At 31.2% G+C, this 20,847-nt stretch overlaps 5 protein-coding genes across 7 annotated transcripts; 1 reads left to right on the top strand and 4 right to left on the bottom strand.

Moving 5' to 3' along the window:
* Window positions 1-51: 51 nt before the first annotated feature.
* On the bottom strand, window positions 52-3,622 carry LOC139097120 (transient receptor potential cation channel protein painless-like). The gene is made up of 5 exons (XM_070648888.1): window positions 3,422-3,622; window positions 1,568-3,141; window positions 1,271-1,498; window positions 603-1,204; window positions 52-92 (listed from the first exon to the last, which is right to left on the bottom strand). Exons 1-5 carry the CDS (start codon window positions 3,620-3,622, stop codon window positions 52-54), a joined length of 2,646 nt encoding a protein of 881 aa, XP_070504989.1.
* A 928-nt stretch (window positions 3,623-4,550) lies between these two features.
* LOC139097099 (UDP-glycosyltransferase UGT5-like) lies at window positions 4,551-6,488 on the bottom strand. The gene is made up of 4 exons (XM_070648867.1): window positions 5,920-6,488; window positions 5,615-5,858; window positions 5,101-5,440; window positions 4,551-5,020 (listed from the first exon to the last, which is right to left on the bottom strand). Exons 1-4 carry the CDS (start codon window positions 6,456-6,458, stop codon window positions 4,581-4,583), a joined length of 1,563 nt encoding a protein of 520 aa, XP_070504968.1. The 5' UTR covers window positions 6,459-6,488; the 3' UTR covers window positions 4,551-4,580.
* A 1,750-nt stretch (window positions 6,489-8,238) lies between these two features.
* On the top strand, window positions 8,239-11,914 carry LOC139097142 (serine protease inhibitor 88Ea-like). Of its 2 annotated transcripts, none has more exons than XM_070648918.1 (4): window positions 8,239-8,382; window positions 10,192-10,486; window positions 10,546-11,002; window positions 11,156-11,914. In XM_070648918.1, exons 2-4 carry the CDS (start codon window positions 10,205-10,207, stop codon window positions 11,680-11,682), a joined length of 1,266 nt encoding a protein of 421 aa, XP_070505019.1. In that variant the 5' UTR covers window positions 8,239-8,382; window positions 10,192-10,204; the 3' UTR covers window positions 11,683-11,914. The 2 variants fall into 2 exon arrangements, with proteins under 2 accessions (XP_070505019.1, XP_070505020.1); XM_070648919.1 differs by lacking the exon at window positions 8,239-8,382 and adding an exon at window positions 9,536-9,647.
* Window positions 11,915-12,765: 851 nt separating this feature from the next.
* On the bottom strand, window positions 12,766-16,389 carry LOC139097088 (E3 ubiquitin-protein ligase MARCHF5). 2 transcript variants are annotated; one of them, XM_070648854.1, is made up of 4 exons: window positions 16,232-16,387; window positions 15,903-16,164; window positions 15,573-15,830; window positions 12,766-14,103 (listed from the first exon to the last, which is right to left on the bottom strand). In XM_070648854.1, the coding sequence occupies exons 2-4, from the start codon at window positions 16,135-16,137 to the stop codon at window positions 13,580-13,582; spliced, it is 1,017 nt and encodes a 338-aa protein (XP_070504955.1). In that variant the 5' UTR covers window positions 16,138-16,164; window positions 16,232-16,387; the 3' UTR covers window positions 12,766-13,579. The 2 variants fall into 2 exon arrangements, with proteins under 2 accessions (XP_070504955.1, XP_070504954.1); XM_070648853.1 differs by having other exon boundaries at window positions 12,767-14,103; window positions 15,903-16,167; window positions 16,232-16,389.
* Window positions 16,390-16,753: 364 nt separating this feature from the next.
* LOC139097101 (Golgi to ER traffic protein 4 homolog) lies at window positions 16,754-18,113 on the bottom strand. The gene is made up of 3 exons (XM_070648869.1): window positions 17,914-18,113; window positions 17,708-17,818; window positions 16,754-17,653 (listed from the first exon to the last, which is right to left on the bottom strand). The coding sequence occupies exons 1-3, from the start codon at window positions 17,997-17,999 to the stop codon at window positions 16,888-16,890; spliced, it is 963 nt and encodes a 320-aa protein (XP_070504970.1). The 5' UTR covers window positions 18,000-18,113; the 3' UTR covers window positions 16,754-16,887.
* Between the last annotated feature and the right edge of the window lie 2,734 nt (window positions 18,114-20,847).

Genomic DNA, 20,847 nt, shown 5'->3' with positions numbered 1-20,847 from the left:
ATTGATTTGCAATTTGGAATAGTATGGTCCAGGTTGAGACACTGGAAGTATTTATTTACCAGATTCCTCTAAGTTTAAGACCTTTAGATTTGCTGGGTATAATGGAATAAAATTAAACAATTTTAATTATTTTTCAACAATTTTAATGCAATAAAATAAAGAATTTACAGTTTATAGTAAATAACAAAACATGTTGCTCTTTATACTAAACCAGTGATGAGTAGCCTTTGGTCGTAAACCTCGACATTAATGTCCCGCAGCACACATGTTGCCCACCACTGTACTTAACTCTAAGAAGAAGGATTTTAAAGTAATATTAAACTCTATACCCCAAGAGACAAGAAGCATGCTCAAATGTATGGCGATATTATTAGGCACGCTCTTTTTATCGAACAGCACAGTGAGGCGAATCGCAATTCTTGTGGTAAAATGTGTTGAAATCCACCGTCGATGTGCCATCAGGACAACTTCGCGTCTTACAGTTAATATGGCATTATAGCGGTATCCTAGCGAACACGTTTTGCTGTTCAGATTAGGTAAGTATGCTCATTGTCTGTCGGGTATCTTCCCTCTTCAATTTGCAATTTTCGATTCCATCTTACTTATCATTTCACTTAATTTAACAATATCATTTGCCATTTTCTCATATCGATTCTCCTTCAAACTTCTCATAACATTTAATGTTCTTTCCTCACGCTTGTTAAGGATGTGAATTCGCATATCCTGAATGATTTCTTCATCTATTTTAACATAACGTTTTAAACAGCTCAAATAATTAGGCAGAAAATCATTTGAACAAATTTTTCTATTCCTAACAAGAACATATCGTCCTTTATTCGGCTTAATTGTCATGCAGCCATCACTTATTGTTTTTGGAAACAATGAAATTATGCTCTTAAGTTTACGTCCAATTCGAGAATTTTTCTGAAAAACGCTTTCCTCGCTTTGTTCCATTGTCTTGATCCTTTGACACAAATCAATTAATTTTGCATCTGATTTGATTTCTTGAGTATCAGACACAGCAAGTGCATTAAGTAAATTATACAGCACAATCGTAATAAGAAATACGAAAAGCACAAACAGAGCTTTATAAGCAATTCCATCGAGTCGCACATAACTGGCCTCCAACTCACCAGTCAGCATAATAAATGATTTGACAACTGACAACTGGATTGTATAAAAGTTGTTATATCTCTCATTTCTCGTATGATTTGTTGGATACATGTCACCAGGTATTGTTGTATTTTTGTTCCTTATGTCTGTTATGAATTTATCACCATGAAGTGTATGAAAGCTTAATGCAAATCCAAAAAGCAGAATTGAGTAGAATGCCAAAGATTTCAGGAACGTCATTAAGACTTTTTTGAATATTTTCGTATGTAAAGACACAGACAGCACTGGCAGGTAACCCAAAAGACTGAAATATTGTGCAACTGTTAACATTGTTACGATTGTGCTTATAATTCGTAATTGATGTGGATTTTTCTGATCAAAAACTCTAAATAAGATAGTCAATGAGCATATTATTAGGATTAAGTCGATCCAGTTAGAGCGGCTGAGCAAGTACTTCTTGATAGATAAGAAGAATTGTGATGATTCTCTGGCTATGATTAATGATAAGCTGATGCAGGATAGGATGTAGAATATGTAGTAGATTGTAGATTTTCGTGGTCCAATTAGGTCCATTTCAATATTGGTAGCGTTCCTAGTGCCATTCATCGACATTGAACTTCCACTGCTTATTGAATCTTCAAGTGATTCTTGAAGTAAATAGATGAAAGGTATGAATGTGAACATGTAGAAAAGTATCATAAAAAGGTTTACGTAGACCAAAAAGTTAATTTTATTCCATTTAAGAAGGATGAATGAAGACAAAACTGGATGAGTGACAAGTCTTCTTAATTCAACATCATCCGCAATGTCACTTAATGGCTTCATTTCTTCAAGAACTATCTTTTGAATTGTCATATTTTTGCCAATTTCCAATTTTGTATCTCCATTTTTTGCTGATGCTTGAACTGTCTTTTGAATTTTTACTGGAGGAATCAAAAATCCATAATTCAACTTAATTTCGAAGTCTTTATCGTCAAGAAATTGATTGTCGGTGCCAATGCAGCTGTCTAACAAGTCAACCAACACACTCTTTCTGATTTTACTGATTACTGGTCCAACATAAGCACCAGCTTTTAACAATTCAATAGTCATGTAGTCCATTTTATGCTGAACTGAGTAGCCCAATGCAGAGTAGATTCCTTCATCCTTTTCATTTAAATATTCACGGTTACATTTGATTCTGTCACTTAACAAAAAGTCGAAGCACTTCTTCTCATCACGAGACATTTCTCTTGAATATACAAAATTTTTAAAAGTTGCTCTGTTGGACTTCCTTTTGAATTCGTCAAAAAAGTGATGAAGCAAAGTGAATTTATGTCCAAATCTCTCAACATACAGCTTTATATTTGGTTGTTGAAAAAATGCGTTGAAGATTCCAATATTTGAATTTTTGTATGCTCTGAAAATTGGTGGAAGTCCACATGAACTTAGTCTTGATACCCTGTTTACATCGATGCCGTTGGAAATGAGAAGATCAACAATATTAATCAATGAATTTTCAACAGCAATTTCCAAAAAGTCTGAACAATATTCTTTAAGCTTGTCGGTGGATGCGATGGATTCCTTGAATGACTTGAATTTAACCTCAAATTTGTTAATATCGCCATCGATTAGAAGTCTCAGCATTGCCTCAAAATCCTCTATTTCTGAGAGTTTTGTAGCTTCTTCGTCCAAAGCATCTCCATTTTCTACAAAATATTGAACAATTTCATCTCCTTTCTCAAACTGAGAAGCTTTCTCAGCTACAGTTGAAAATGGTGTCTTTCCATCGTCATTTTGAGAATTAACATTACATCCATAGTTCAAAACTATCTTCATCATCGGAAATATTGTTTCATAAGAATCATTAGTCAACTGCTCAGCAAGCATATGTAAAGCATTTCGTCCAATTGAATCTTTGACATTGGCATATGGTGAAGATTTTGCCTTGATTCGATCAGGTGACAGTAACTCTCCCACTGCTTTTAAATTGTCAATGCATTGTGACTCAATAACAAAATGTAATGGATATTTGCTCGAGTTTCGTTTCTAAAATTGGAAATAAGGTAGAGCATAAGTTTGAGGCTGGTTTTGAAAAATTGTTCGTCTGGAGTCGTTAGTGAATGATGATATAGAGAGGATTTGAGTAACTTAATTTGTCCTAAGAGGATGATTCATTTATAATACTATAAAATTAGGGTTCAGCCTAAACTGAAATACATGTCCGCAGCCTTAGAAGAGCTTTAGAGTACAGCGGAAAACAGCAGCCCAGCAGTTTTCGGCCTGCTAATTGCCCGAACCCTAAATATAAATTTGTCCTTTTTCTTACCATATTAAAGTCCGCACCATGTTGTATGCATGCTTCAATAAACCTTCCAGAGTTAGGCGTGCTTAATATATACTCAAATAAGGTACAACCTTTTGCGTCAATCTTAAAATTCGGATTTGCTTCATAAACTTCCAATGTCTCGACAAATTTTCCTAAGTTTCTCTCATTAAATGCACTGTACAACTCAATATTATGAGACATTTTACAATTTTTTTAGTTAATTCGATTACCATTCGAGTTCTGAGTTTGATTATAATTAAAGTAAGTTCTGACTCTTCTAAAATCTTGAATTCCTTGATAATTCACAACCAAATATTTCACTTTTTCACTTATTACTTTCCGACATGTAATACAAAGTAAGTAATTTCATACTTTTTAATTCTAGACATATAAATCAATGTCGTGCGATCAGCACAAATCATCAAATAAGACTGAAAACTAAGCAAAACGAATGTTAGAAAAAATCTGTCAAATTTGCACATTGACATTGAATTCAGAAATCATTCAATTAGATTATGCTGTCAAACAATTGAGTAAATTTTCAACTAATAATTTCTTAATTAAATTATCTCTATTTTAATAGTTTCAATGATCAAATAAGGCAATAAATACCAATTAACACTGCAATTTATGATAAAGAATTTGCCACTCTAATTTATAACTTACCTCAAAAAATGTCATATGCTGCATTTGCGATCAGTGCTTGTGAAGAATTAAGCAATCATTGATTTTACGAATCTTTGAAAATTATGATATTATTCTATTTTCTATTTCAATATCACAGTTGAATTCAATCAATTATTTTCAAACTCTTCATGATCGACGTTTACAATAGATCCAAATAAGGCATTTGCCGCTAAATTGAATTAATTAGTTAATCGTTCTGAACATATTTTTTATTCCACAAAAATTTCTTATTTTGATCTAGTTATGTTCGATTTTTTTAATGAACTTGATGTTGCTGTTGATTCACATGCTGTTTTATTGATTTTACACTACATGTTGCAATTTAAAATCAGCAACAAAGTACTTTTATTTTATTTTATTCAATTCACGTTTTATTCACAATTTTTCAATGTTTACTATCAACTTTATTAAATTTAAAATTCAAATAGCCGTTAAAAATAAATTTACATAATTATCAACTATTCAAAGCATTTTACGATCGCTTCTGTTTCTTTGTTAAACATTTCTTACAAAAAACTTTGCTAATAATTTTTCTAATAATCCAAATAGGAACGAAAATCGCTAAAAATACAGCAGCAAGAATAATACCATAAATATCTAAATTGTTGTACTCAATATAACTCAGGTATTGCGCTGAAGTTTGCATGAAATGAGCTCCTTCATGTCTAATTACATACTCAACCCAAAATATTGCTTTCTCCATTGGTGTTTGAGGCTGATCAAGAAGACGATCTCTGATCTTTTCGACATTTATTTGATATTTTTTGTTGGTCAGTACTTCATTTAATGCCCAAGTGAAGGAAGTCTCTGTTAGATTTGTAAATAGCACTTGTACACCCCATCCATTAAGTTCTGCACGTGCCATATTCATCATCTGATCACCGAAAATTGGAATTCCGACAATTGGCTTTCCTAAAGAAATTAAAAGGGATTTTTGTTATAAGTTTAAGAATATGAGCAGTGACTAGCACTAGAAACAGACCAAATCTCACCTCTCATTATGGACTCAGTTCCACTCAACAGTCCACCATGCGTCACAAACACCTTCACATTTGGATGAGCCAGAATGTCATCTTGAGGCAACCATTTTCTAACCATGATTCTCTTTTCATCAACAACAAGCTCTTCATCCCATTTCCAAATGACTTTTTGTTTCAATTTTGTGAGCGTTGAGATTATGTGTTGTTTCTTTTCTGCACTCATTTTCGATGGTCGAAGATTTCCACCAAGTGAGAAGTAGACAACTCCGTGCTCAGCTGATTCTATGAAGTCTTTGATGTCTTTAGGTAAAGGATTTGTTGTGTTTTTCACATGGAAGCCTCCAATTTCGATCTGAATTAAAAATAGATTGGTATTATTCAAGGAATTAGTCTAGAAGAGTCATATCCGGGTAGCACAGCATCTGGGTAACCACTATGTTGCCATCCTATTGATGGCAAATCGCATGTTGCTTGGAGTTCACCCCACTGTGCCACTCGGGAAAAGGATCATATCCCCTATACTCACCATATTAGGAAGATAAGCTTGTGGATAATTCAAACTATAATGTGTATTCAAAAGCACCATAGACATAGAATGTCTCAACATATGTCTGAACGAAGGCTTATCAGCTTTGAAATATTTATCATAAATTTGACCTTGAAGTGGATAGTGATATAAATAGAACATTATATCCTCAAAGACAGTTGTGATCACGTTTTCCATTCGTTCTGAGAATGTCATTCTGTCCGTGAAGCTTAGGAATGGATGGCTGGAAGATGGAATGTTGATATTAGAAGAACTTGACTGTAATATTCTATAGAAATACTAACCAAACTGTCGACAACGGCATCGGTGCATGAATCATGTCATTAATATACTTTACTTGACCTAATGTACTCATTCCAATAATCTTGCATCCAAATTGAGCACCAAAACCCAACAAACTTTCATTCATTAAAAATTCAATAATGCACAAGTCGAACTTCTCGTCCGAAGCCAACAACTTCTGTACAGCTGGGTCACTGAGCGTACTTTCCTGCATTCTAGCAATATTTTCTATCCAATATGAAAGCATCATGAATGGATTGGCATCTGTAGCTTCAAATGATCCATCAAGTTCTTCATTAAATGCATCAAATATGTCCTTGGACGTGATGGCTATTTCCTTGTAGTTCTCATTTGGTGGCTTTTTTAATGGATATGGAGTTAGGAATGTCACTGAATGACCTCTTTGGGATAATTCCAAAAACAGCGACTGCCCTAAAATTGTGTGCGACTTGCTTGGATATGGAAAGACTCCCAAAATTCTTGCACTTTGGATCTGCGACAGTGAAAAAATCAAAAGTAAGACACAAAAAATTATTTTCATTTTTTTACAATTTTTTGTGTTTCTAAGAGCAGCTTGTCAAGTACTGAAAGGGACTTGCTTTTATTTATTAATTTCGAAAAAAATATGCCTCTAATCAAATGATTGAGATAACGAAATTGAAGTTGATAAAAATGCGTGATTGTATTCGGCCTGTACATACATTTATGGTTTTGCACATGATACTGACTGTCTGTCTGTCAAGGTTGGAATAATATACACAATTACATACTATATTGGTTCTTGATTTGGATGGGTTCATTGTGCGGTTATCTTTATTTTGATTATTTACTTCTTTTTACATTTAATAATGAGTTATGGCTGACTTTAACGTGATTCATCAGTCCAGTCAAGTATTTACTAGTATGTAGGTTAAGATTGTCAGAAAATATGATAACAAATTTTGATAAAAGTTACATAATTTAATTTTGACACTAATTTCTGTACTGGATTAACTTCCTAGCGATTGTTGTGCATTCGTCATGGATTTCCGTGGACATTACATAAGCCATTGACCTCCAACACTTGCATACCTTTAAAATATCTTTACAAACCTAAAAATAAATCAGTTTATTCAATAAAAATCAATATCTAACTCACATTCATACTGCTCCTTATTAAATTGACCAATAACAATATTTGTATAATATTACGATGGGTTTTCCCACTTGTTTCCTTCATATGATATCACAATGACCTTGAACGTAAAGCAAGTGTTGATAATCCATTACTCACTCAAATATTTACTCTGGAATTACCTCATAACCTGATCTTGTGAGTTCCTTAAACAGTTCCGAGTTGTACAATACGGCGAACCGCATTTTTTGCAATTTTGTCTTATTGTTCATTCATTGAATCAGATCTTATTAGAAAAGTAAGTTCCCAAAAGTTAATTTCACCATATTTCAACGATCAATAAATTATGCAGCTTCAATGCTGAAGAAATAAATGGCCACACGAGATCACAGAACGTGCGATGGATTGACGATGATAAAAATTCTCGTTTTCGGCAATAAAATACGAATGCCGAAATTCCAATCTTCGTCATGGATCACTTGTTGATTCTTTTCGTTTTGTTTTGTTCTCTTTATTCTCATATTCGGCGTTTATACACGTTTTTGGAGCATTATCTTGATGAATGATGAACTAATGACGTTTAAAGATGCAAGAGGTGTGTTGTGATGATGATTGGTGTGTCCAAGGCTGCGTTTTATTAATTTAATGTGTACTAAAGCTAAAATTGACAACTTAAAGCAGATTGAAATGTTTTTACGAAAAGGGCTGACAACTACGAAAGAGGAAAATTAACATTTTGTGGATCTAAATACAGTTTAAATACTAAATGAACGTTAATTTATTATCAACTAAAGTTATATAGCGCAAGAACGGATAAAGGCTCTCTTGGCATTTAAGAGAGAACTAAGTGTGAATTTAAGAATGTTAAGCAGGTTCTAGACCCATTTACTACCTTAAAGATATAAAATACTATCGATAATCATTCAAAAAACGCAATTAATCTGTTCCAATATATAATTGACAATCGATACATGTGTTACTTGCTTATGCTAATTATGAGAGTAAACAGCGTCTCAACTTGTGTTGCAAGTTAGTTAAATAATCGACTGAGATGTTTTAAATGAGAAAATTGAGCGAATGCAAACACAAAAAGCTCAATGAAAGCTTTTAACTTCTTTTACTTATGTATTAGTGTGAAAAAAAAAAGATTGCTTATGTTTTAAATTTTTATGAGAATCAAGTTAAAAAACAGCAAACAAGTCAGTCGATCGTCAGAGTCCAAAGAGTGAAGAAGTAAAAAATAAAAAATAAAATTTTTTTAACAAGATAGCATTGAAATATTTTTTTGACAAAAATTGTGAACATAAAGAAGCAAAACGAAATATTTTTATAGTGTATATTAGTCCATAAAGTAAGTAAAAAGTCCCTGATTTGAATACGAAATTAAAAATAAGTTAATGAGAGTGGCAAATAAAACAAAAATATCAGACAATAAGTATTACAAAACATAAAGTTAAAGTGTGTGTGGATGTGGGTGTAAAATTCAACAATAATAATGATGAAATGGGTAAATTAAAGACTGTGTTTCTCTTCCATTTTACTTATGATTCAATAAGTTTTTATTGTGAAAGTAAATAACCAGGTAATGGGGGTCCTTGGATTAAATAATTCGGTTTTATAACAGTTTTCTCAATGAAAGCTTCAAATTATTCCTGTAACGGAAATTTAAAATTCAAAATGTTATCAATTTTTTGGAGTGGAATAATTATTCAAACCTGAGACCCCCGCAGATGTGTTATATGACGAGTACCGGAATAACAACTGTTTACGCTCAATGCTGAATATATGTAGAAATAAATTGAATTATAGTATGGAAAATCCCAATTTCATTGATATTATTCTCAATTGTAGCTATTGACCTTAATGCTTAAATGCAATGAGTACATCTCGTGGTGTACACACGACACTTTCATCTCTTGATATTTGGGGTTTTTGTTTTTCGGAACTGAATCGACCCGTGACTTGATAATAACATCTCTTATTACGCAATTAGCTACATTATGTACCAACCTCGTTTATTTTATGCTGTATATTGTTTCTTTTTTATGTGAAATTATTTTCATTTCCGTAAGTTAGCGCATTTATGTGCATTGTCTGGTTCCGGTTCAGTTGGATTTTTAATATGATTCTAGTTACGGCACGTCTTGAGCGGAAAATTATTTGGATGAGGCAATTTAACGTACTTTTGACATTCAAATTGTTACACGGGGTAACTTCTAAGCTTAGTGAATTTTAGAAATGATTAATTAAACTAGATATAGTGTTATTGACATATTCGGATAAACAAAGTAAGGACTAGAAAAAGTTAATAATTTTTAAGATTTCTATGAAAATTTTCGTTTTTGCTTCATTGTTAACTTAATTAAGCTTAATAACTTGTGAAACGTAAATAGATAGTCAAAAAAGAAACTTAAAATCATTAAATAATCCCTTATCAACGACATTTTTGAATTCATAAATTCAACGTATTTTTCAAATTCAAATTCCCCAAAGATCACTGCGTTTTTATCCCTTGAAAATCTTACAGTTTGTTTACATTCAATAAATTAGCAAAAAGTAATTAATTAACTCATCAGACGTGCAAAAATATTATTTAATCCACTCGATAACACATCAGTAAGTCTATATCCAATATTAAAACGTGATCCAGTCATTTAAAATTGCGTTAACTCCAACAAAATCACACAAATGATAAAATTATGCAAATGAGGATCCATTAATACTGCATAGTGACCACAAATTTAAGTTTTTCATGCATTAAACATGCTAAAAATAGTAATATTTTCACAAACCATTAATCCGGCATTTGCAATTAACTATTGCGAAGAGATTTAAATGGTCATATTGCTGTATTTTTACGGAAGCAATGAGATCATCGACCAAACTTGAGTACGATAGAAAGAGAAAGTGAAGTCCGTAAACTGTCTCAATGCGGTTTTGTGACGTCATTACGATGATTTCGGTATGAATCACTGGATGTATTTTTTGAGAGACAAAGCAAATAGCTTTACTACGTAATTTTCACGCTTAAGCCTGCCTTAATACGATTTTATTTGCATATTATTTCTGTGAATGAATTAATAGACTCATAGGCTTGGTATTTCCATAAATCATGTACGGAATTTCCAGTAACGAAAAATTATTTTTTTGTCATTTTTAGGCACAAAATCATCATGAGGATCTTGTGGATTGCAGTGATATTCTGCCAACTATTAACATTAGTTCCATACGTACGATCTCAATTATGTCTAGCCGATGACATTAAACAAAATACGGAATATAAATATAAAGCTAAGAATCTTTATAAAGGATTAACAATTTTCACAGCCAACTTCCTTGAAGCAATGCACAAAGGCAATCCAAATGAGAATTTATTCTTCTCGCCATTCAGCCTCTATCATGCATTATTGCTTGCTTATTTTGGTAGTGCAAATCAGACGGAAAAGGGATTAAAAGTAAGTTATTGTTTACAGTACATTGACAGCTTAATTAACTGTAATTTTTATTATTCCAGGAAGTTCTACAGCTTCATTGGGCCAACAGTAAAGCTGATGTCTTTAAAGGATATCAATATGAGAAGAGATATCGTGATAATTATGAAGCAAATTCATCTGTTGAATTCTCATCCATTGATCGATTCTATTTTGATGATAATATCCAGCTTAATAAATGTATTGAGGATGTGATTGTAGACGAGACGAGAAAATTGGACTTCCAAAATCAACCAGACAATGCACTTAAAGAAATTAATGATTTTGTAAATGAAGCAACAAAAGGAAACATCCCAAAGCTTTTTAATCCTGGTGATGTCAATGAACAGACTAAAATTGTATTGGCTAATGCTGCATACTTTAAAGGATCGTGGGCATCAAAGTTCGATGTTAAAGACACAAGACGTGAGATTTTCTACTCAAAACCTGACGAAATGCGTTTTGTTGAAATGATGAGCAAGAATGGTTCCTATAATCATGGTGAGTTGTGCCTTAACGGGCATTTTTATAATTTAACGGTCAAAAATATTTCAAAATTCGAAAGTTCAAATTTTGATCTTCAAATTTTTAAATCTTAAAAATCCGTTAAATTAAGAATTTCAATTTTTATTCATTCTCCATCCTTAATTCCAGCTGCAAACGAACGACTAGGCTGTCACGTCTTAGAAATTCCATATGAAAAGTCTGAAAAAGTAAATATCAACATGATTGTCTTCCTACCACCAGCAGTCGGTGAAAATGCACTAGAAAAAGTCCTCAACAGTCTCACACCAGAAGCCCTACATGAAGCTCTTCAAGATGGCTTTGAACGTGAAGTACAACTCAAAATACCAAAATTCTCAACCGAAAAGACAATTGAGTTACTTCCAGTTCTACGACGTATGAAAGTCGGTGATTTATTTGAAAGTTCAGCAAATCTTTCAGGCTTCTCAACAGAAACAAATCTTCATCTTGATGACGCAATACAAAAAGCTAAAATAACATTAAATGAAGAAGGATCAACGGCAGCAGCTGCAACATCACTATTCAGCTTTAGATCATCAAGACCCGCTGAACCAGCAATTTTCCACTGCAATCATCCGTTCCTATACATGATTTATGACCAAAATTCACGAGCTATTCTGTTTGCTGGAATTTATCGTGGACCAGAGAAGAATTAAGTAACTTTTTTTAGGATTTTAAAGTAATTAATTTTATGGCAGTTGTTTGTGTTGTGGATAAAAAATTGTGAGCCTTAATTATGGTGTAAATTATTTAAAATAGATTGTGATGTGCAGACATGAACAGTAAGAATGCTGTCGTATGATATTAAAAAAAATTAATAAAAACTGGTTGTGAAAACCACAAAAAATATTGACAAAAATGTGAAAAAATCTTCTTTAATTAATTGAGCCTATTAACACGTGTGGGAATGAATATAACAATGCCTGGAAAATCTGTTAAATAACCGGCTTGATAGTATTTTCCCGAAAATAAAATAACAACAAATTCGCATGTCAAAATGTGTCTTTAAGTTTGGGATTCACAGTTTCTTATCTGTCTGGGAAAGTATCAAGACTTGACTGAGCAATCATAAGATGAAAATCAAGTTTGTCTATTAATAAATCCGAGGAATTTTTCTAGTTTTGTTTATAAACATCAGTGAAATATTCGAAAAAGTTGCTACTTAGATCTAAAATCATGCAAAATTCCCTTGATATTGTAACGAATATTTCAGATTTGAATTCCCACAAAATTAACGGAAATTTCTGATTTAAATTTCAAAAAAAAATTAACGAATATTTGAAATTTGAGCTTCAGAAAATTCTGGGAAATTTCAAATTGAACTTCAGAAAATTAAGGGAACTTTCAAATTGAACTTCAGAAAATTAACGGAAATCTCAAATTTGAATTCTGCTGAATCTAAAAAATCCGCTGAATCTAAAAAATTTGAATTTTAAAAATCCGTTACAATTCAAATCAGAAAAGTTCGTTAAATTCATTAAAGAAATTCCCAAATTCTCAATTCCTCAACATCATCCAAAGAATCACCGAAAATGCCTAGTTCAATTACCTCGAATGATTCACTCTGAAATAATTTCAAAAATCCCATAACCTTCTCATTAAGTCAGTTAATCATCATAATTCGCAACCCAACAAATTAACCTTAAATTCACAAGAAAAATAAATCATTGTTGTTAATCTTATTAAACTTTTTCTTTTATTTCCATTTTATGTTGATTCCGAAAAAACAAAAATGATTTAAAATTTTGGTATTGTTTAGTTTTTGCATCTCATTGATATTTAAAAAAACAAAAAAAAATTCACATCATGTGTTAAAGATATTTAAAATTAATTACTTTTCTTCGTTAGTCCATAAGAAAAATGATCACATTTTTTTGTATGCAATTTCAGGGATTAAAATGATTGAAAAAGTTTCCTGTTTAAATCGTTACGTAAGAAAATTTGTGGAGCGTTACGAACTTAAAATTTGAATAATTTTTGACCGTTGAATTTTGAATACTTTTTGACCGTTAATTTTCGAATATTTTTTGACGGTTAATTTTCAAATATTTTTTGATCGTTAAATTTCAAATATTTTTTGACACTTAGTTTTCAAATAATTTTTGACCGTTAAAATTTCAAATAGTTTTTGACTGTTTGTTTTTAAATCTTTTTCGGCCGTTAATTTTCAAAAGTTCCTTAACCGTTTAAATTCAAATCTCTTTTGACCGTTAAATTTCAAATATTTTTTGACCGTTAATTTTTCAAATATCTTCTAAGCAACGATTTAATCAAGAAACAATTTGTCCTCTAACCAAACTAGTCACTGAGTTAATTTAAGTTGAAATATTCAGAAAAATTGATTAAATTTTCCCATTTCATATGTCAAGAAAAAGTGCTGTAAAGGAACTACAGTTCATGAAGCGAATTCAAAATAAATTATATATGATGTGATAAACAAAAAAAAATAATTAACAAAAAACCAATTTTTCTTCTTATTTATCCCACAAAAAAAATAAAAGAAGTTGAAAATTGTGAAAGATCCACAACTAATGAAAATTATAATTGTACTGCTTATGGCTCATGAATTAAACGTGAATTACCAAAACGTTGAATATTTTCATCCGTATAATCCACAATTTTACGTTGTTTCTTCCTAATGAATTGTTTCTGTTTAAAATAAATTTTGAGCATTCCTTTAAAGGCAACGAATGCTAAGCCTCCGAGTAAAGTTCTATGAAGATTGTTATTAACATTACTAAATAAAACCCGTCCAACAATTGATGAAATCGACGGCAATAAAAGAGCACCACAAAGGACTCTGGTCGTCGATAATGTGTCAGATATATTACGTGAAATTTGATTATTGTCTTGTTGGGTATTGTTCTCATTGTCTTCAGGAATTGGAAGAATTAAGCCCAACATTCGGAAATTTTTCCTTTGACGATTTTGTAAGTAGCGTAGAATTGCTTCCTCCCATCGTACCATTCGTCCGAGAACTAAACAAACGGGTATTGCTGGAAGTGCTACCATCAGGAAAATGTGGTCGGTGTCTTCAAGTATTCGTAGTCCTTCCTGATGCCCGACAACTTGAAGAACTAAAAATAGAAAGAAAAGAAAGGAATTTTGTTAATTATTCAGCTCTAATTATCGTTTTGTGATATTTTGTTATTAGTATGTTGATGCTAAATAGATGGGAAATTTCAGATATAGCTGTTTGGTTCCAAATAATAACATTTACATAGCATATGATGAAATTTACAATCAAAACAATTTGAAAATTAGCAGCAAAAAAAGATTGAAAAGTTAACGGTCATTAAAAATTTGAAAAATTGAAGTTCAAAATCACATAAGTGACGTACGTAATTTTACGTAACGTAAGACTCTACTTCGAAATTGAATGAATTCTTGCTTGATCGTTCGAAAATTTATTACAATCAAAATGTTTCCTGTCTGGCAAAATTGTGTTATTAATAACAAATTAATTGCCGATATCAAAAGAAACAGAAATCAAGCATGATTAATTGCGCATTAAAAATTACAACAAACCGGCACAATAAATATTTTGTAAGAACTTGCGATAAATTTATCGTTTCAATAAACAAACAATATGAGTTTCTGTCGTAACTGAATCGCAGAAAGCTTTTTATTTTTGGCGAATTGTTGAATGTATTTCAGAGGTCAAGTGGGAAGTTAATTCTATCTTACTTATGTAAATAAGAAATTTAAATTGGGTTTTACTTAGAATAATTATTAAAAGTCAAATTCTAATTGTTATTTTAAGTAATAATTAGGTAGGTAATGAGTTTTAAGGAAGATTCGTTGAAATTTTGTTCAAATTGTCTTACGTTTAACGTCCGTTTTTTGGCTACGTTTTACGAGTACGTACGTATTTTCATTGAGTTAAACGTACGTATTTCCATTGAGTTTTACGTACGTACTTTCATTGTTTTCACGTACGTATATTTCATTGCGTTTTACGTACGTGTTCTGATTACGTTTTACGTACGTAATTTGAGTCAAGCTTTACGTATGTTTTGCTTACGTAATAAATGCATAAGTTTTTCTTGCGACATTTTACTTTTGTACATTTTACAATTTTCACTGCTCTGACACAATAAATAAGCTACAAAGTCCTTCCTTATCTTCAAGGCTTTTAACAAAGAATTCACCGAACAAAGAAACAAAATTTTTGTTATCAAAGCAAATTTCACTTTCTAAAGATATAACATAAATAAATACTATAATTAAGTACACACGATACTTTGAAACATAATAATCATTTCTTGATGATAATTCCAATAATCTATATCTAATTTTGGATATTGCAATTTCAAAATATTAATAATTCATGCATAGTATCCAAAAATGTCACTAATTTAGTCAAATGAGCTTCAAAATGCCATACGTGTATGAAATCACATTCGTTGAACTGAATCAATAACTTTTACTCTTTTTTTTTCATAATAGACCGAAGATCATGATTTCAAAATCAATTTCTCGTCCTTGAAACAAGCAAAGCCGGAGCTTTAGTCTCAATGGTATCTAAAAACAAGCTTCAACTTACTTGTAATGGCACCATAAGTAACGGCTGTCCAGTAAAACGACCCGACAAAGATACCAGCGGCAATAAAAGGCGAAGATCGTCTAATAACATTGTCAATTCCTTCAAGTAGATCTGCTAAGACTCCCATATTTGGCAATACAATAATATATTCGGTTTGGCATTGTTGACATTGAACCCGCTTAAAGCTATTACCCTTCTGTTTCTCATCAACCCAACGTTGTAAGCAATTTTGATGAACCCATTTTAATGTCCCTTTACCTGTAAAAAAATGTATAACAAGTTATTGAAACATTCAATATGCTGCTTATGTCATAATTTTCTCCAACTTACAATTACATGGTTTAATCCATTCATGTCCTACTGAGTCTTCGTCTTCTTCTGTTGCAAAACATACCCAGCAATACCTCTGTAGTGCTGGTTGTGGCGGTTGCTGGATGTTATTTGGAGATCCAGTTGTAATATGTCTAGGCGCTAATGAAATTGACAAAATTCTATCAATTTCCTCATTACTTTGCACTAATTCGCGATTATCGTTATCATTATCTGTTGAATTTATATGTTCCATGACGCATCAATGTTTATTAATCCCTAACTTCTGATACAATAATAAAAAAATTTTAGAATTAAATTTCATTATTGCAAATTTTTATGAAATTTACCTTTAATATCAACTGAATTTACTATCAACTTGATTTGCAGACACTAATATATAGTAACTATGTGTTTAAAACGATTAATTATGGAAGGAAATATGTTTAAACTAAAGATTTTTAAAATATTTAGATTTTGTTGATTTTATTTCAGATAACAATTTTTATCGATGATGAAAGCTTCCTAGTCCGTGCAAAAATTGAATATTTACTGACCGTTATGGTATATTTTAATTAAATGGCACGCTGATGTAAAGTTTGCAGGCTAGAAATTCAGTCAAATTGTGATAAAATTTTGTTTGGCTCGAAATTTAACGGAAAATTTGAATTTTTTTTCGTTAAAAATTTGAACTCAAAATGTTCGTTAAAAATTTGAATTCCAAATTTACGTTATTTTGTATTTGATGTAAAAACGTACGAAAAGCTTGGAAAATACGTACGTTAAGCTTAGAAAAACGTACGTAAAAGTCAGAAAAACGTACGAAAAATCTAAATTAAGCCTGAAAACATCAAATTAAGCCAAAATACTCATTTTCACTTTTAATTAGTTCGTTTTTCTTATTTTTTATTAGCAACAAATTAACACAATTCCAATTCTGATTTTCGACTGATTTATGGACAAATTTCCCATAAATCCTAAATAAAAAATATTTAAAATATATCATTTAATCAAGGTCAACATTAGATGACAGTACGGACGATGACGAAAATTGCATATTACTATCACTATCACTGTCATTTTCCAATTCTTGGAACAGTTGATTAAATAAATCCCCAAATATTCCACCTGATCGCATATCCTGCTTCTTAACTGGTGCATTAAAGTAAAATGTCCCAATTTTCTCCAATTTCTTCTCATATTCTGAATCACGTGTGAGTGCTGTACGGTATAATTCACATAATGTGGTAAATGCTTGTAACTTCTTGTCATCAATTATGTTTAGTAAGAAATAAGCGAAATTTAACAGAGGTGTACGGTAAGGTGGTTGACTTGTTCTAATTTTAGGATGATATTTTGTATAGTACTCAAATGTCTCAGCGGCTGTACTTTTATCCTTTAAAATTAATAAATTCAACACTACTTGAACGATAATCATATCAATTTCACTATTGTATGCTTTCGTACTATGCTGAATTAAGATTTTAGCACACAAATATCCATTTTTTGATAATAATGAATGATATCGTGCCTGTTCATAATTTTCTTCCTTTAACATAATGCGGGCTAAGAGTGTATGTAATGTTGGATTCTTTTGATTCGTTTCCGCTGTTGTCCATTTGATGGTTCTTACAATCAGCGTTTCCCGTTCCACAACATTTGCATCAATTTTCTCGATTATTCCAGCAACATGGCATATCCATTTTTCAACCTCATTTTGATCGTCAAATTTATGTTTTGAAAGGACTTCAACTAGTAATAATGCTAGATCGCTGAAAGATAACATTAATTAGTTATAGATTGCGGATATCCACGTAATTTTTTACCTTCCAGATTGAAATTGCTTTTCATCAATTAATCTTGTCGCACCATCAAGCAGGATTTCAGCTAATTCTACATAACGCTCTTGCTTGAGTAGTCTAAAGTATATAGTTCGCCTAAAAAATCAATGACGATGTAAATATCAAGCATAAATTTCCATTAATATCCAATTTTTATTATCGACATCCCAATTTTCTGTATTTTTACTTACCAAAGCTGATGCGATTCGTAAAACTTTCTTTCGCTCATGTTCTGTTTGATCTTGTCAAGTAACTTATCGATTCCCTTCTGTGACATCTCTGTTTTGTGATGGATTTGTTAATTAAAATAGAAATTTTTAAAAGTAAAAATATTTTTTTTTTAGAAATTTGACTGAAATGAAATGAACTGAACTCAAATGAACGGAATAAGTATGAGAATAACTAGTTAAATGTGTTATAAAAGCAGAGCTTATTCAATTTTGTCGAATATTGTCAATAAAATGGTTTTAAGAAGATTAACCAAGAAATATTTTCAGAAAGCCGTTAAATTCTTGATGTTCAAAATTTGAATTTTGAATCCAGTGTCAGTTAAGAGTAATTTTTTCATGGATAATTTATTGATTTTTGTGGATTTTTGCTATTTAACTAACTTAAATCAGCTATATTTCACAATCCTTACCAAGACATCTAATCTGCTGATGATTAGCAATCAAATCCATTGAACCAGCTGCATTAATTCAAGAAAAAAAGACAAAGTGACGAACTTAACGAAACAAACACCCTGAAAAATGCGCTAAAATTTCAAATTTTTCATAACCGTTATTAAAAATACTTTGTTTTATTTACATTTTAAAAAATGTTTAACTCAACAACTACAAGATGATAAAATGAGAAATTGATAAAACAATTATGTACGTTATAGAAATATGCGTGCATCATGAAAATAAAATATCTTTTAATTAGGCTGCAACCAGAGTATCTGATTAATTAAGCAATTTAACGCTTCAAAATGTCTTTAAAACGTGACATGAAGAGTACGAAACTCTTAATGAGGATGAAGAATGCAATAATGATCATTAATACAATCAGAATTGGCTTAATGTATGCATCCTTATCTGTGTTCCACATTTGACTGAATCCAAGCATCATTGTGATCATGGCCAGGATATAAACAAGAATTCCAGCAAATGAATGGAAGCATTTCAAGACGACTGGCTTAACAGTGTTTCTAAGTTGCATCGCATATTTCGTAAAGACTCCACCAATGGCAGACAAAAACGTTAAACTTAAAGTAATTAACCCGAAAATACTGTGAGTTGTTTGAAAATGAGCTTTTCCAGCATTAACCTTGTTCGTGAATATACAGATCTGTGCAATTACAAATAAGATCAAGGCACACAGTTGAATGATCCAATGAGCTGTTATACGATTTTGGTGAGACAGGTTTGTGGTGAGGATGCTGCTGTCGGCCATAATTAGAATAGCATTTGACATCAGAATTAGATACTGTAAAATAATTAATTAATTAATAGAATTTTTATTGATTTTTAGAATTTTTTCACAGGCTATTCTAATGCGTAAATCATTAAAATATTTTTCTGTGCTGTATTTTGTGGATTTTTTGAGGCTGATATATGATCTGATTGAGGTGTGAGATATTTAAGTATTTTGAGGTAAATTTGATTTTTACACAATTAATCATGACCATATTTTCATATTTTAACTACATTTTTTGTTTTGTTTTTTTGTGGAAAGTCCAGTTAGCGATTTCCTCATTTGTTGACTCAATGCTGTTTTGTAAAATCTTTAAAAAATTGTCTAGATTTTTCTGATATTTTAATGGATTGAAATAAGATTAATTTAGGTCAGTGTTCATGGTTATCAATCAAATGATGATTGATTACTGATCCTAACGGTCATTTTTTGAATACGAAATATGTGAATTTGTACGGTTCTGGTTCAATTTTTTTGCATTTATAAGGTTTTAGGTAGTAATTTTACAAATTTGAATTTTTGAACTTTAAATAGTACAATTTGCAAAATTTGGAACCTAAAACTTTTGACATCTAACTTTTGAACTTAAAACTTTACAATCATAACTTTTTGAACTTGAATCCATTCAATTGCTTACTTTTGACCTTAAAACCTTTCAATTGCTATTTTTTGAACATGGAGCCTTTCAATGGCTAAATTTTGAACTTAAGACCTTTCAATTTCTAATTTTGAACTTGAAACCTCCAACTGCCAAATTTTGAACTTGAAACCTTTCAATTTCTAAATTTTGAACTTGAAAACTTTCAATGGCTAAATTTTGAACTTGGATCCTTTCAATGACTAAATTTTGAACTTGAAAGTTTTAAATTTTTCAAATTTTAAATTAAAATCTTCAAATTATCACCAAAACTCTCCGAATTTCGTAATTTCCAAATATTTTCTAAACAGAAAATCCATTCAAATGTTTTCAAAAACATCCTATAATGTTTCAATAAGCATAACTCAACAGGTGTCAATACAAATGCGCTTTCCGAAATCTAGGCATGTATGCTGATGTTATTTTTGTCTAAACACAGCATCTTCTTTATATTTACATTTTTAGCAGAATTATTAAGTTTGTATCTTTAACAATTGATTTATAATTACATGATAGAGGAATGCCAACTGTTTATTACAGATAAGATCATCAAATGCATGCCTCAATTAATAGCCGCAAAACATACAACAAGCAATAATCCTGTTATTTGTGTCTAAACTCTGTTGTTATGTACCTAATAATTTCAAAAATAATTGCTATTGTTAACATTGAATGAGTCACCCTTAACATCTGTCATCAACAGCTCTAAATTCCACAAAACACTTGCAACTTGAATATTCATGTCATCTTACCCCAAGAACCATAAATGTTGGATGATACGTAAACAACACAATTCCAATGTCATTAACAATTCTTCCAATTATATAGGCGGAAACGCCCAAAATTAAAATTAAAATTGCCATATTCAGGTACTTTGCTGTCGATGTCATTTCCTTCTTAGCTCTAATTCCATTTTCACTTTCGATCGACATGCTCCAGATCTGATTTTTACTGCTTATTTAGTTGAGATTTTCACAATTTTCAGAACTATTTCTTTTTGAGATTATTAAGTTACTGCTTGCTGCGATCACTT

Source organism: Chironomus tepperi, unplaced genomic scaffold (assembly GCF_022539635.2).
Source record: "Chironomus tepperi strain 1889 unplaced genomic scaffold, CSIRO-AGI_Ctep_v1 contig_414, whole genome shotgun sequence".
Classification (NCBI taxonomy): Eukaryota; Metazoa; Arthropoda; class Insecta; order Diptera; family Chironomidae; genus Chironomus; species Chironomus tepperi.
This window is presented reverse-complemented; position numbering and strand designations above follow the sequence as displayed.

What these genes read in the sequence shown, in the direction of transcription:
- LOC139097120 (XM_070648888.1), bottom strand. Translation starts at nt 3,622, where the DNA reads ATGTCTCATAATATTGAGTTGTACAGTGCATTTAATGAGAGAAACTTA. An exon ending in ATGGTGCGGACTTTAATATG is followed by an intron (nt 3,142 to 3,421) that starts GTAAGAAAAAGG and finishes TTCCAATTTTAG; the next exon opens with AAACGAAACTCGAGCAAATA. An exon ending in TTCTTCTTATCTATCAAGAA is followed by an intron (nt 1,499 to 1,567) that starts GTACTTGCTCAG and finishes TATCTTATTTAG; the next exon opens with AGTTTTTGATCAGAAAAATC.
- LOC139097099 (XM_070648867.1), bottom strand. Translation starts at nt 6,458, where the DNA reads ATGAAAATAATTTTTTGTGTCTTACTTTTGATTTTTTCACTGTCGCAG. An exon ending in AAGCTTATCTTCCTAATATG is followed by an intron (nt 5,441 to 5,614) that starts GTGAGTATAGGG and finishes TTTTTAATTCAG; the next exon opens with ATCGAAATTGGAGGCTTCCA. An exon ending in AACTGAGTCCATAATGAGAG is followed by an intron (nt 5,021 to 5,100) that starts GTGAGATTTGGT and finishes TAATTTCTTTAG; the next exon opens with GAAAGCCAATTGTCGGAATT.
- LOC139097142 (XM_070648918.1), top strand. Translation starts at nt 10,205, where the DNA reads ATGAGGATCTTGTGGATTGCAGTGATATTCTGCCAACTATTAACATTA. An exon ending in AGACGGAAAAGGGATTAAAA is followed by an intron (nt 10,487 to 10,545) that starts GTAAGTTATTGT and finishes TTATTATTCCAG; the next exon opens with GAAGTTCTACAGCTTCATTG. An exon ending in GAATGGTTCCTATAATCATG is followed by an intron (nt 11,003 to 11,155) that starts GTGAGTTGTGCC and finishes CCTTAATTCCAG; the next exon opens with CTGCAAACGAACGACTAGGC.
- LOC139097088 (XM_070648853.1), bottom strand. Translation starts at nt 16,137, where the DNA reads ATGGAACATATAAATTCAACAGATAATGATAACGATAATCGCGAATTA. An exon ending in ATGGATTAAACCATGTAATT is followed by an intron (nt 15,831 to 15,902) that starts GTAAGTTGGAGA and finishes ATTTTTTTACAG; the next exon opens with GTAAAGGGACATTAAAATGG. An exon ending in TACTTATGGTGCCATTACAA is followed by an intron (nt 14,104 to 15,572) that starts GTAAGTTGAAGC and finishes TTCTATTTTTAG; the next exon opens with TTCTTCAAGTTGTCGGGCAT.
- LOC139097101 (XM_070648869.1), bottom strand. Translation starts at nt 17,999, where the DNA reads ATGTCACAGAAGGGAATCGATAAGTTACTTGACAAGATCAAACAGAAC. An exon ending in TACGAATCGCATCAGCTTTG is followed by an intron (nt 17,819 to 17,913) that starts GTAAGTAAAAAT and finishes TTGATTTTTTAG; the next exon opens with GCGAACTATATACTTTAGAC. An exon ending in AAGCAATTTCAATCTGGAAG is followed by an intron (nt 17,654 to 17,707) that starts GTAAAAAATTAC and finishes GTTATCTTTCAG; the next exon opens with CGATCTAGCATTATTACTAG.